General features: G+C 47.3%; 1 protein-coding gene across 2 annotated transcripts in view; it reads right to left on the bottom strand.

Annotated features, from left to right (window-relative positions):
* Positions 1-9,752, bottom strand: part of CLIC4 (chloride intracellular channel 4) — a 54,310-nt gene extending 44,558 nt beyond the window's left edge. The window contains exon 1 of one of the 2 annotated variants that reach the window (XM_073317405.1): positions 9,574-9,752. In XM_073317405.1, the coding sequence (XP_073173506.1) occupies positions 9,574-9,645 (72 nt within the window). In that variant the 5' untranslated portion in view covers positions 9,646-9,752. Of the gene's footprint in view, positions 1-4,947; positions 5,058-9,573 lie in introns of those variants that run through there. The other variant, XM_073317406.1, reaches the window with a different exon arrangement.
* Positions 9,753-13,871: the final 4,119 nt, after the last annotated feature.

Below are 13,871 nucleotides of genomic sequence, written 5' to 3'. Positions count from 1 at the left end.
CTACTCTCCTCTTTAGCAAGAGACCGATAAAGGAGTTTAACAGAACCAAAGACTAAATTTCTGCCTGAAGTCACAGAAGTATGAAAGTTAATCAGGAAGTTTCCTGAAGATCAAGAATATGTTCAGGCACTCCGATACCACTGTGATCAGCACAATATAAGTGGACTGCCTTTTTGAGTACTAAGTGTTTCAAGGGTGGAATAGATCAAATGGGAGCAATTTTACAAATTAAGTTTATTCACAGTTTCTGAGTAGCTCCAAGAAAAACTTTGAAAATAAAACCTATTAATAAAGATCACTTTATATGTTTTCCCATCATCAAAGTGCTTTACAAATAAGTTGGGTTTTGTTACAAATATAGATTTACTTCAGTTTTCTGTGCAAACTGTCCCCCGACAGAGATCTTGCTGCAGTAGGGCATCCAAAGCAAAATTACTAACTCAGTTTAGTTTCACCTATATCCTTGGTCCAAGCTCAGTCCTTCACTCCCTAGTCCAACAGAGTGAGAGTACCATGAAAGCCATGTTTTGGCCCAGAACACCGCCCCTACATTGCTCAAGTGACCCTCTTTGGATAATCCAGGACAAAAGGCCAACAACCTCCAGAAAAAGTTGAATGCAGCCAACCTCAATTACAGGGGACTGGTTGATATAGAGAACCTCTACCCAAAAAAACATACCAGTTACTGACAGGTATACAAGTTCCACTCAGACTTCATTTTAAGATTAAATATCCTTCTAAAAGATGTGTTTAGCTCAATCAGGATTTATGGGCTTGATGCAGGAATCATTAGGTGAAATTCTATGGCTTGTGTTTTGCATGTCAAGCTAGGTGTCATAATTGTCGTCCGGGTTGTAAAAATGTGTCTATGAACCCATGAGTAAATTCTCACAAGCCAACCAAACAAGAAATGTTAACACAAATTCAAGTCCCCAATTGCCCCTTTTGAAAGGGTTAAACTTTTTAAACAAATATGCAACCTCATGAAGTACAAAAGTCATTCTGTCTCAGAAGCACAGAACTTACTATTTAACTAGCAGCTGCACTAACAAACGCAGATGTTATAATGAAATGCAACTCAGAGCTCGCGCCTTCTCTGGAGAATGAGAAGCACTCAGCTCATGGGTCTAGGTAAAGAAATTAGGTTCTGCATCTCCCTTTTTGTTGTAGTAGAACTCTCTTTGCTAGTTCATTCCAACTCAGCCTATGCATGGCTAGTGTATTCGATTCATATAGCTGTCTGACATAAGCTACTTCCAGTCTCTGAACAAGGTCTGAGACACTGGGGACAAAACACAAGAAAGGCCTGCAGTGGAGATGTGAAAAGCTAGCTGTAGAGAATGGGGAATTTTCTTCTCTGTCCACCCTGGGGATAAGTATGCAAAGGAAAAAAAGGAATCATTTTCATTCCAACTATTCTTATAAGGAGAACTGTTTCTTCCATCAGGTAGTCCGACTGCCTCCTCCACAAGTTAGTTTATGCTCGCTATCCTGCACTGCTCCGGTTCTCAACCAGCGGTCCAGGGCCCCTGGGGGGACCGCAAGTTTCTGGGGGTCCACCAAGCAGGGCTGGCATTACATACATGGGCATTACAGGGCAGAAAACCAAAGCCCCACTGCTGAAGCCTGGGGCCCAGAATCCTGCCACCGGGGCTGAAGCTGAAGCCTGAGCAACTTAGTTTCACTGGGCCCCCTGTGGCATGGGGCCCCAGGCAATCGCCCTGCTTGCTATCCCCTAATGCTAGTCCTGGCTTTTATATGCAGAAAAATAGTTGTTGCAGCACAGGTGGGCTGTGGAGTTTATAGCATGTTGGGGGTGGGGGGGGGGCCTCAGAAAGAAAAAGGTTGAGAACCTCTGCTGTACTCGACAGCGACCTTGAGTCACTTCAGGTAATCATTACCCTTGCAGCCTAACTTCTTAGGATGCTAATACAGTACTGTCTTCAGGGTACTGTCAATGAAAGATTATCTGAAACTATGGACTCTCCCACTCACTTCTAAGGGTAACTCATGAGTTTACACAAACATTCCTCACAAGTGTGCTACTTTCCAGCAGTCAGCTAGCGTCACCTTCTCAAATACTTACATTCAACCTCTGATGTCGCATTCATAAGTACTATATTCCCATGATTCTGTGCATTCCCTAATATACTTATGATTAGGGACAATGACGTTAAAAAAATGCATCTCAAACATCAATGGATTCAGTCTGCCATAGCCTTTGATGTGCTTTTCTGTTTACTGATCTCTATTAGGTGGATGTGCTGAAACTCTTTGTTCTACTGAGTGTCAAAATAGTCACAAGGTTTGTGTACACAAAAGCTTTTCATTTCCCCCCCCTTTATTGCTTATACAGTACTAATAAAGCTCCCAATACACAGGGTGAGATGCTTCCCATCTGAAGAGGGTTTTCTTGGCAGTCGCCATGTTCATATAAAGTGTTTATGGTGTAAACTGTTACAGCGTCTTCAGAGGATGTCAAAGCAAAAGTCTGTTTTCCTCACAAGATATACTGTAGATATCAGCATGGTCCTATTTGTAGCACTTGATTTTGGGCCAGAAGACAATGGGTTCAAATCCACACACAGCCAATGCTCTCAGCACTGGGGGGAAATCAGTGTACTGTCAGACATCTTCCAGTTGCAAAGTGAAACAGAGGCTCCCTTGAGAAACTAAATGCAGATTTTAAACTTGAAAAAGCTAAGATGTTCATACATGGAACTGCCTAAACATTAATTATAGCATTAAAGGGGAATACCTACCAGAAATAGAATTATTGGTTAAAACAAGTACAACAGAAATTCAGCAAAATGTTGCAAGTGACCTCCAGTCGAAGAGAAGCTAATTCACATGTGTAACCATTATTAATGGTTAATTGTTCCAAGTTTTTAATCCTGTTTTCTGCTGGTTAAACATTAGACAGAACTTAATGTTGAAACTTGAAACTTTTTGAAAAAAGCTGAATATTGTACCAAGTATCACAGCTCTGCTTTTTTTGTTGTTAAAAAAAAAGAGATTAGAAAACAGATGCAGATGAGAAAACAATGGGGTTTATGGTTATGAGCACTAATACCTCCTCCAAAGCAAACGACAGTTTTTAAAGAAATATGATTTGCCTGACCAAAGAAGGGGAAGAAGTCCAATGCCAGTTTCTAATGTATGATTCATTATAATCAATTGCCTTTGAGGACATGCAAGACATTTAATCCTCAGTGTATAAAGAATCACTTATGCTTTGCCAATATTTGCTCTCAAACACTGGGAAACCACTCCCCACCTGCCCCACAAATAAAAGCAGACAAAGAAAAGGATCACCAGGTGAAGAGGAACAACAAGATGTTTGTTACCCATAACACAATGTTTATCTTTACACCAAATGTATTTCAGATGTAGGGTGAGAAAATTTTCAGGTGCAGAGGTTATTACAAGATTATCCTTTGCTGAGAATACTGTACCTAGAGAAATGACTGTGTCTAATGAGATTACCTTGTGACGAACCACCCCGACAAGATCATCTTCTTAGGACATTGCTTATTTACTGACTGGGTCTTGTTTTGATTGCATGGTTTTGCTGTCAAAGCAAACAAGTATGGCAATGACGCAGTTTGAAGGGTGACCTGTTACAATCAATATACAGCTATCATACCACCCATGAGATGTAAGATATTAAATGAACTAGGGATGGGCCTTGTCAAAATGTGACTAGAAGACAAAAGAAAACACTGAACATTGGCAATTCAGTGTATTCCTCCCTCTCACTCAGCACTGAACCAATGCTTCAACATGGGGCATTTGCTGCTAGAGGCGCTCTTACACATATGATAAACGCAAAGTCTTTGGCACTCATAGTTATTAAAGATCCCATAGCACTTTTTTTCAGGAGTAAGGATGTTAGCCCCAATCTGGCTACCTATAATTTACCTTCTCAAATGCTCCCTGTAGTTTCAGTGTAATATGGCATTCCCCTCCTTTCCTAAACTGTCCGGGAATACTGATGTGCTCTGTTTTCACCCTGCTGTTGGGCAACCTTCATCCACAGCTCTTTTGCATGCCATCTTAAACAAACCCTACAGTTTTGTGTACTCTGTCATCAGGTTTCACAGATGAGTGCTTTTATTTGACTAAAGAAACATTAACCCAACACTTAAAAAAAAAAAGAAAGAAAGAGAGAAAAAAAGTAAAATCCAGACAAGACAAACTGAACTGCAATTACCACAGGCTGCTTTATAAGAGCTCTAATCAAATCACATTGCCTGAGTTGCTATGCGTGATACCCCATGCTCGTTACATTTCAGTCTTCATTACTGTAAGATGCCACTTGGGTCTTTTAAAAACATTCCTGTTAGACAATGGAAGCAGGCCTCTCTTATCAATAATACACGTGAACAAGCTAGGAAGCTACCCTGAAAGCACATGAGGAATGAGATACATCACTAGTTCCTCCAAATCAGCTCGTAAAGAAAGACTTAGCAAACATTTGCATTTATAAGTTAAAATGGGCTGCAGGCAGCCCATCAGCGGGGTTAATGAAAGACAAATTATACAAATACTAAAATTATTCATTACCAGAGACCACCAGCATAAATTCCACAAGCAACACCATACATTACTCTTCGCACATCACATCAATAGCTTTGTACAACAGAAACTGTTTTCCTATCTCTACATCTAGTGCTTACTTTTCAAATATGCCTCAGCACAGAAAATACAAATATGAATTACAGCCCCCAGTATAAATACTGCCTTGAGAGGAACCCTCAAATTGTTTTGATTGTTCTAACAGCTTTTTACAGTTGTACATGATTGAAAGCGAACCATGTGCACACATTTTCCTCTAGACAGTTCTGTCACTGATCACAACCCAGTAAGATGGTTTTAAGACCTAAATTTTGGGAATATAGCCAGGCTGACTAATGCTTCATAGATTTCTGAAACTTTAATCCATACCTGTATTTTATTTCAGTCCAGCTCCTGCAATCCTGTGTATGCAGGTCATTTGGCAAAGACTTCATGAGCCAGACTTCTTGCTTGGTCAGAGTCTTTCCATTACATTACCTCAATTTTAAAAGCTTCACTGTGCACAGGTTGAGCAAAAGATTGTAGTATTCACTTTGGAAACTGATTACCTAGGTTCCCTATTCAATGCTATCTTTTGGTTTTACATTTATTAACTGACTGCAGACAATGTCCTAATGTTTTTTAACCTATTCCACACACATGGGGCTACATCTTCTGATTAACTGGAACATATACACCATGCTCCCTGGTTATGGAACATATGCCTGACTACAACACCAAATTGGCTTGCCATTGAGGTTAAACTAAAAACTAATAGGTGTCTTATTTTAAACGTTCTATTTTATTTGATGTTAGCTTGTATGGAAATGACCACCTTAATAGTCCTGCTATTTCCTACCAGCTGGCTCCCCACTCAACAATAACTGAGTGACAGACTATTGTTCCCAGAGTGATTTAAGCACAATGCGGGATAGGTTACAGAGCATAGGAAGTGGAAATGGCCTTTTAATCAAGTTGCCAGAAAAAACTTTTCCTTCTCTCCCTACAAATGCAGGATCTTCCTCTAAGATTTCCCTGACCTAAAAAACATCAGGAAGGGCAAGATAATGCCCTGGACCAGTTACTAGCTTTTTTGTTTGTTTTAAAAAAAGCTGATCTTGACTTTAAAGTGACAAGATGGATGAAGTAATTTCTTTTATTTGACCAACTTCTGTTGGTGACATACACAAGATCTGGAGCGACACAGAGCTCTTCTTCATGTCTGAGGACTTGACTTTAAAGGCAGATATCATACCCCCTGCTGGGAGTTGTGAGATGGTAATTTCATAAAATTGAGAAGGAGAGATTCCTAGTGGTAGGCAATACTCATGTATAGCCCTTGATGCGGTCATTCCAAATTCATGCCAAAAAACTCTGTAAAACAGCACACATGTATTCCATATACATATAACACTATGGAATGAAACAGTATAATGGAAGAGGAACAGTAAGTTCCCTTAAGGGGTCCAGCATCCTTCTTGGTACCTGATTATAGAACAACCAACATGTCCTACATGCAAACATTTCTGTGCCTTCTTTCATAACCCCTTATGCATGGGGTGCCCTCCTTAACCAGATCCGCAAGGTCACTTCCCTCTTCTCCTTCAAACCCCACCTCAAGACCCGTCTCTGCCCTGAAGTCTATAAGAAACCAGACAATTAATAATGGAGAGTAGGGTAGATATAGATAATTATATAAATATGTAATGGGCCAATTTATCAGAAAAAATGCAAAGACAGGTCTGATGTGGTCGGGACCTGTTGAAGGCAACTGTTTATAGTTGACACACATTTGGTAGGGAAAGGCCCATCTATTGGGTCATGATAGAGATAAAGTTTCACTGGGGATTTTTATGGAAATTTGCTGCTATTTCTGTTGTATTGTTATTTGTCAAAGTCACCCAGAGTAGCAGATGGATGCAACAATATAAATCTCAAGAAATACATACACAGATATGTATATATTTGGCTTTATCCCTCTTCCAACACTTCATATTCCATTTGTTTTTGACTGAAGTTCTTCAGGACAGACGCTATCGGGTTGAATTTTCAAAAGCACCTCAGTGACTTAGAAGCATAAGCCCACCATAGTCAGTGACTTAGGGTGATATTTTCAATAATTTCATAGGTTTACCTGGCACAATAGGGCTCATATCCTCATTGAGACCTCTGGGTGCTATTATAATATTAAATAAACATTACAGACAGTTGTGACTAACATTTCAAATTGAAATTATCTATATTTTACTGTTTTATTGTCACCATGTGAACTGTGCTTCTATGATTTAAAATATTTTGAACAAAAAAGGCAAACGAAACAGGAATGCTCTGCTGCAGTGTCTTCTCTAGGTGGTTACTGGTATATCCTCTGGTACAGACTTGATACAAACTTTTAAATAATAGAAAGATCTTAGCTTTTCTTTTTTTCTTTTTAAAGTGGGCCACTTAACTTCAGCGCAAACTCAAGAAGGTCTTGGTGGAAGCTTTAACTCCTCAACTCTATCCCTGTGGCTGATATAAGCAGTTTCCAAAAAAGAGACTAAGAATCTTGCATTATCCTCTCTTGGCAGTGGACAGAAACCTCATCTGAAGGGTTAAAAACGGTTTTTAAAAAGCGAGTCCCCCGAGGCATTTTTCCCTTGATGAATTTAACCTATGGGTAAACAAAAAAAATTGCTACTTATTCCCCACTTCCCCCCGAATCGTCTTCCCCCCTTTGAAGCAGAAAGGATGATGCTGTTGCATCACCAAAGAGCCCCAGAGGAACCAAGATTTTACATCATACAAATACAAAACATTTGAGAACCATATGGCATTTGCATTATTTTATGATAAATGCAAATACAGTGCAACACCACACACTTCTCTCCTTGTCTGGAAGAAAAATTAGTTGTGTATTTAAAGGCCTATTATGTTTCAGTCAAAATAGTTAAATTGTTGCACAGGAGCAAAAGCTTATTAATGTTCCCGGATATTCCAACTTATTCCAACAAAGTGTAGGGAGGTGAACTGTGGTGCACTTGTGAGGCACTGATATATGGAGAAATAGAAGCTATTCCTTGCCATTTCAATGTTGAGCACATTGTCTGCTGTGAAGAAATTATAACAACAACAACTGCTAGCTCTTCCCTGTTTGGACAATTTTTCTGTAAAGTATGTACATATTCTTAGTATCTTCAAATATGTCTGTGGTTTGTATTATCATTTGCTAACTATATGTACATATTTACTGTAGGTCACAGCTTCAAGACCTTTATGTTTGTAGCTTCCACTTCCCAGGAAAATTTCACAAATTGGGACACACCCTCTTTTTTAAATTGAAGACTGCAGAGAGTGCCCTGTCTCCAGTTGTCTCCAGCCCTGCATGCAGGAAGGAGGGCATTACCTGCAGCCACTGAGGACAAAAGTATCTTGCAGATTTAAGAAAAGGCTTTGAGGAAATTAAGTAAAAACAAAAAATTCACGTGCCACTTTTCACACCGAGAACGGGTGAGTAACAGATTATTCACTGTCTGCATAACACAATGATTTCACCAGAGCATGCCTTCAGATGCCCTAGCGTCGGCTCTCCATCTCTTTTTTCAAATCCCAGCTGAAGACATCCCTTCTCTGTGCCGCTTCAGTAAGGGGCTGAGATAGAACTAATTTGATTATTGACTCCAGGGGGAGGGAGGGGTTCCATGAAAACCATAAAATAAAGTTACATTTGCAACAAAGGGGGGGCGCATTAATAAGGGACCTCTAAAGAGTGAAGCTCTCTCCTCTCTTGGGGCCGTTTTCTCTCTCCCACTCCAGAGATCCGGGGAGTTTCATCCAAAAAAACAAACAAAACCTTTCCCCCTCTAAACTCTGATCCCTTTATACAGCGAGCCCGTGTGCATCCAGCCCCAGCCCGGCCGGCATGGCGAGGGAGACCCTGGGCGAAGGAGGAGGATGTTGGGGGGGAGAGGAGAAAGGCGGCAACGGGAAAACCCACGGGGAGGGGGAGGCCTCGCCCAAAGGCGGGACGCGGGGGAATTCCCCGCTCGGAGCCGAGCGCTGCCCAGAGGGAGCCGCCCAGGGATGGGTGAGCGGAGCGGGACTCACCGGGGCTGGCCACGGCGGCTCCCTCAAGGCGGGGGGGGGAGTACCGGAGGGGAGGGCTATCAGACGGGGGGGGGTTGGGGGTGAATCACCGAGTCCGGGGTGGGGGAGGGGGAATTCAGACTTGGCGCTCAGGGAAGGGGGGGCGCCAGAGTGGGCTGGGGGGGTCCCAGGAGGGGACTAAGGAGGGATCCCGGGGGGCGGCTGGTCTCCCTGGGGCTGGAGGAAGCTGAGGGGGTCTCGGGGGGGCTCCCAGGGGCTGGAGGAAGCTGGGGGGGGTCCCAGGAGGGGACTGAGGAGGGATCCCGGGGGGCGGCTGGGGGGGCTGAAGGGGGGTCCCTGGGGGCTGGCCGGTCTCCCTAGGGCTGGAGGAAGCTGGGAGTGTCCTAGGAGGGGGCTCCCGGGGGGCGGCTGGTCTCCCTGGGGCTGGAGGAAGCTGAGCGGGGGCACGGGGGGGCTGATGGGGGGTCCCAGGGGCTGGAGGAAGCTGGGGGGGGTCCCAGGAGGGGACTGAGGGGGGATCCCGGGGGGCGGCTGGGAGGGCTGAAGGGGGGTCCCTGGTGGCTGGCCGGTCTCCCTAGGGCTGGAGGAAGCTGGGAGTGTCCTAGGAGGGGGCTCCCGGGGGGCGGCTGGTCTCCCTGGGGCTGGAGGAAGCTGAGCGGGGGCACGGGGGGGCTGATGGGGGGTCCCAGGGGCTGGAGGAAGCTGGGGGGGGTCCCAGGAGGGGACTGAGGGGGGATCCCGGGGGGCGGCTGAAGGGGGGTCCCTGGGGGCTGGCCGGTCTCCCTAGGGCTGGAGGAAGCTGGGGGGGTCCTAGGGGGGAGCTCCCGGGGGGGGTCCCGGGGGGCTGGCCGGTCTCCCCGGGGCCGAAGGAAACTGAGGGGGGGTCCCGGAGGGGGAGGGGGAGGGGGGGGCCCCCCCAGCCGCCCGTACCTTGACGAAGAGTTCGATGAGCGGCTCCTTGTCACCTTCCTTCAGCCCGTTCACCGGCACCGACAGCGCCATGCTCCCTCCGCCCGGCCGGCCGGCAGCGCCGGCTCGCTCCTCTCCCCCCGCGCCCGGACCAAGAGACGCCGCCGCCCTGCGAGCGACTGAGCGACTGACTGACCGCCCCGCGCGACGGCCTCAGCCAGCGGCGGCCGGGACGCCAGAGGGGGCGGGGCCTCAGGGGGCGGGGCCGGAGCAGTGAGTCTCTATGGGAGGGGGCGTGGTCGGCGGGCGGGGCTGAGACAAACGGGTGCCCCGCCGGGCGGACTTCAGGGGTCCCAGGGGGAGGGGGCGTGGCCTATGGCTCCCGGGCTTGAGTGGGCCTCGGGCTGCAGCTCCGAGGGGTGGGGCTTGTGGTGCAGCTGCGCTGGGGGGGCCGCTCCTCCGAGCTCCGCCTGGCACGGGGGGGGGGGGGGGAGGGAGACGGGGGGATCCCTTCAGCGAGAGCCGGGCTGGCTGTGGGGAGGAAGACGCTGCTGGGGGAGAGGGAAGCTGCCCTGGGGCGAAAGGGGGGAGAGGTCGCCCTGGGGGGAAAGGGAGGGGAGAGGGAGGCTGCCGTGGGGAGAGGGGGGATGGTGGGGCTGCCGTGGGGAGGGGGGGAGGTGAGGGAGAAGGGAGGTCGCCCTGGGGGGAAAGGGAGGGGAGAGGGAGGTCACCCTGGGGAGGGAGGCTGCCGTGGGGAGGGGGGGGGGAGGTGAGGGAGAAGGGAGGTCGCCCTGGGGGGAAAGGGAGGGGAGAGGGAGGTCACCCTGGGGAGGGAGGTTGCCGTGGGGAGAGGGGGGATGGTGGGGCTGCCATGGGGAGAGGGAGGGAAGGTGGGGGGAGCTGCCGTGGGGAGAGAGGGGGAAGGTGAGGGAGAAGGGAGGTCGCCCTGGGGAGAAAGGGAGGGGAGAGGGAGGTCACCCTGGGGAGGGAGGCTGCCGTGGGGAGGGGGGGGGAGGTGAGGGAGAAGGGAGGTCGCCCTGGGGGGAAAGGGAGGGGAGAGGGAGGTCACCCTGGGGAGGGAGGCTGCTGTGGGGAGAGGGGGGATGGTGGGGCTGCCGTGGGGAGGGGGGGGAGGTGAGGGAGAAGGGAGGTCGCCCTGGAGGGAAAGGGAGGTCACCGAGGGGAGAGGGAGGCTGCCCTTGGGGGGGGTAGGAAGGGGAGAGGGGGGTGGAAAGAGGCTGCTGGGGGTGATGCCCACCCAGGCTGCACATTCTCACACACCCACACACGCCCATTCCATGAGAAATGCTCCCACCGCACCCTGGTCTAATTCTGGATTGTTATTTTTGCCTAAGATTGTTCTGGGGAGGGGGGCACTGCGGAGCCCGCTGCTGCTGGTGCGCTGCCCAATGACCTAATGTCTGGGAGCAGCCACCTCATGGGGCTGTGCTTGGCAAAGAGGGGGCAGGAAACCAGCACCCTCCTCCTCCTGCCCCAGACTGTAGAGCTGCTGTTATGGCCTGTGAGGTGAAACCCAGCTCACCAGAGCTAGGCAGCAGCCCAGCCATCCACAATTTATCTGTCTGATGAAGCCAAGGAAACTCCCCTCTTCTGTAACTGGCTGTAAGTATTTGATGACTGCCCAGCCCAGGGAACATCTGTCTACATGCCTGTCAGCGAGGAGGCAGGCCTCTTTCACCACAAAAGAAACATCTGGAGCAGGAGAGAGAAATACACATTACCTAGTCAGGAAAGAAATGTGGAGGAGATTTTTTGTCTTGATTTCTCTCCCATAGTGGGGCCAGGACCTGAGTCGCCCGGGAGAAAGTTCACAGCAGATGTAGGTTAAGCAACAAAATAAAACCACACCTTCTGCCTTTTCCAGTTTATTTGCAAGGTTTGTGTACAACCAGAATAGCACAGCCTCTGATCACACTCTCTCCATGCAACTGAACAGTGTGTAGTCTCCCGACCAATTATGAACAGAGCAGCTTTGTCATATCTTCATCCCATGCCCGCACTTTCTGTGGCCCAAACCCTTTTAAAGAGTCAGAATCTAAGTAAGCACAGCTGTACCAAATTACCTCCACTCAGTGATGCTGCCCCACTGGGACATCCCTGGGACGGGGTGCAGCAGGGCTATGTGGCCCTCCGTTATGTGACCTGTACATGCTGTCATACAACTTTCCAGTTTGTACTCAAGGAGGTTCATGCAGCAAGACACTGATCAGAGGAAGAATATTATGAACAGAGTGTGCGGTGTTAATTTAATAGCCTCCCCACCCCCCCAGCAGGCATTTTTGAGTTGAGCAAAATGTGTCATCTTAAAAAAATGTTTTTCCTTTTTAAATGTACTTGACCAAATTTTCACCGAGAGGGGGAAAGAGGCAAGTGGTGTTTTCATAGACTCAGACTTTAAGGCAGAAGGGACCATCATGATCATCTACTCTGACCTGCACACAGCAGGCCCCAGAACCTCACCCACTCCTGAAACAGACCCCTTTAACCTCTAGCTAAGTTGCTGAAGTCCTCAAATCATGGTTTAAACACTTCAAGTTACAGAGAATTCACCATTTACACTAGTTTAAATCATGTCCCAGGCTGCAGAGGAAGGTGAAAAACCCTCAGTGTCTCTGCCAGTCTGACTTGGGGGAAAATTGCTTCCTGACTCCAGATATGGCAATCAGTTAGACCTGAGCATATACCTCGGAAAGAATTTTCTGTAGTAACTTAGAGCCCTTCCCATCTAGTGGCCCATTTTCAACAGTTGTGGATTTTTGTTAGTGGCAGTCACTGAAGGGCTGCATGCCATTATAGGCAATCTAACTGCCCTTTTCTACAAGTAATTTGATGCACTGGTAGCAGGGTTCGGCAGCTGACCTGAGAGGGTCTTTTCAGACTGATTTCTATGGGTCCTCTGCAGCTCTTCTTAACTATTTAGAGTCTGTAGGAGGGCTTAACTCCCATTAGAGTCAGTAGGAGGGCTATTTATTTATTAGTTTGCAACGATTCCAAGGAATCCCTGTAGTTCTTGGAATGAGACATTCTACATTAGAAACTGGTGTATCAGTGTAGGGTTATCAACTGGCTCTTCTGTGGCAGCTTAGTCCAGGCGAGGATGTAGAGAGGCCCTATACAGAAACCTAGGCAGCAGATGCTGTGTATTGTCAGTCTGGCAGCTAGAGGGAACCACAGGGTCTAGCTATGTCTAGGGGCTTCAGTGGAGAATCTCCGTTTGTGTTAACTGCAATCAATTCTCATCTCCCTATACTTCAAAAGACCCTGGAGGCAGATATTGAGGAGGGACGAAGTTTACTCCCCTAGAGAAGATTGGAACTGAGACACCAGCATTGCCAATTTGCAACGCTGTATCTTTATGAACTAACACTTCAACAACAGGGCTGAGGGAGTGATTCATGCCACTAACCAGTGGAGGACGGGGGAGTCAGGGACTTGTTAACAGGATTTGGAGCCTTTCCTTGCATTTCATATCAATCCCAGGTTGGTAGTGGCTGAAAGTCATTACCATCTGCTGACAGCTTGGTGGCCCCTGATGAACTGAATTGGTCAGACCAGTTCCCAGCAAACTCACCCACACCACAAAACCACCACCTCTATTGGTGGCTTCAGCTCAGAGGCCAAGGACTGACAAACACTCATTCCAGAGGTGGTTCCTCTGAATCGGGACTAGGACACACTGCGACAGGGAGTGCACGGAAATCTCCTACTGCCCCTGCTGTACCTATTCTCTGACTAAATAGCTTCATAGATTCCAAAGCCAGAGGAGACCAATGTCCAACCCTCTGCACAACAGAGGCCGCAGAACTTCCCCAAAATAATTCCTGTTTGAACTACAGCGTATCTGTTAGAGAAAAGAACGAGGAGTACTTGTGTCACCTTAGAGCCTAACATTTATTTGAGCATAAGCTTTCGTGGGCTAAAGCCCACTCCTACTTCACTGATGAACTGGGCTTTAGCCCATGAAAGCTTATGCTCAAATAAATTTGTTAGTCTCTAAGGTGCCACAAGTCCTCCTCGTTCTTTTTGCTGATACAGACTAACATGGCTACCACTCTTTCAGAGAAGCATCCAGTCTTGATTTTAAAATTGCCATGATGGAGAATCCACCACAACCCTTGGTAAATTGTTCCAATGCTTAATCACCTTCACTGTTAAAATACTACACCTTATTTCCACTCTGAATTTGTCTAGTTTCAGCTTCCAGCATTTGGACTGAAGAAGCCTTCAGGTATATAAATTCACCATCTTGCAACGTAAGATGTTAAAATTGCAGATTTCTGTAAATGTCAAACTACTGT

This window comes from Lepidochelys kempii, chromosome 19 (genome assembly GCF_965140265.1).
Source record: "Lepidochelys kempii isolate rLepKem1 chromosome 19, rLepKem1.hap2, whole genome shotgun sequence".
Classification (NCBI taxonomy): Eukaryota; Metazoa; Chordata; order Testudines; family Cheloniidae; genus Lepidochelys; species Lepidochelys kempii.
The sequence above is the reverse complement of the archived record's forward strand: the minus strand, read 5'-3'. Positions and strand labels throughout refer to the sequence as shown.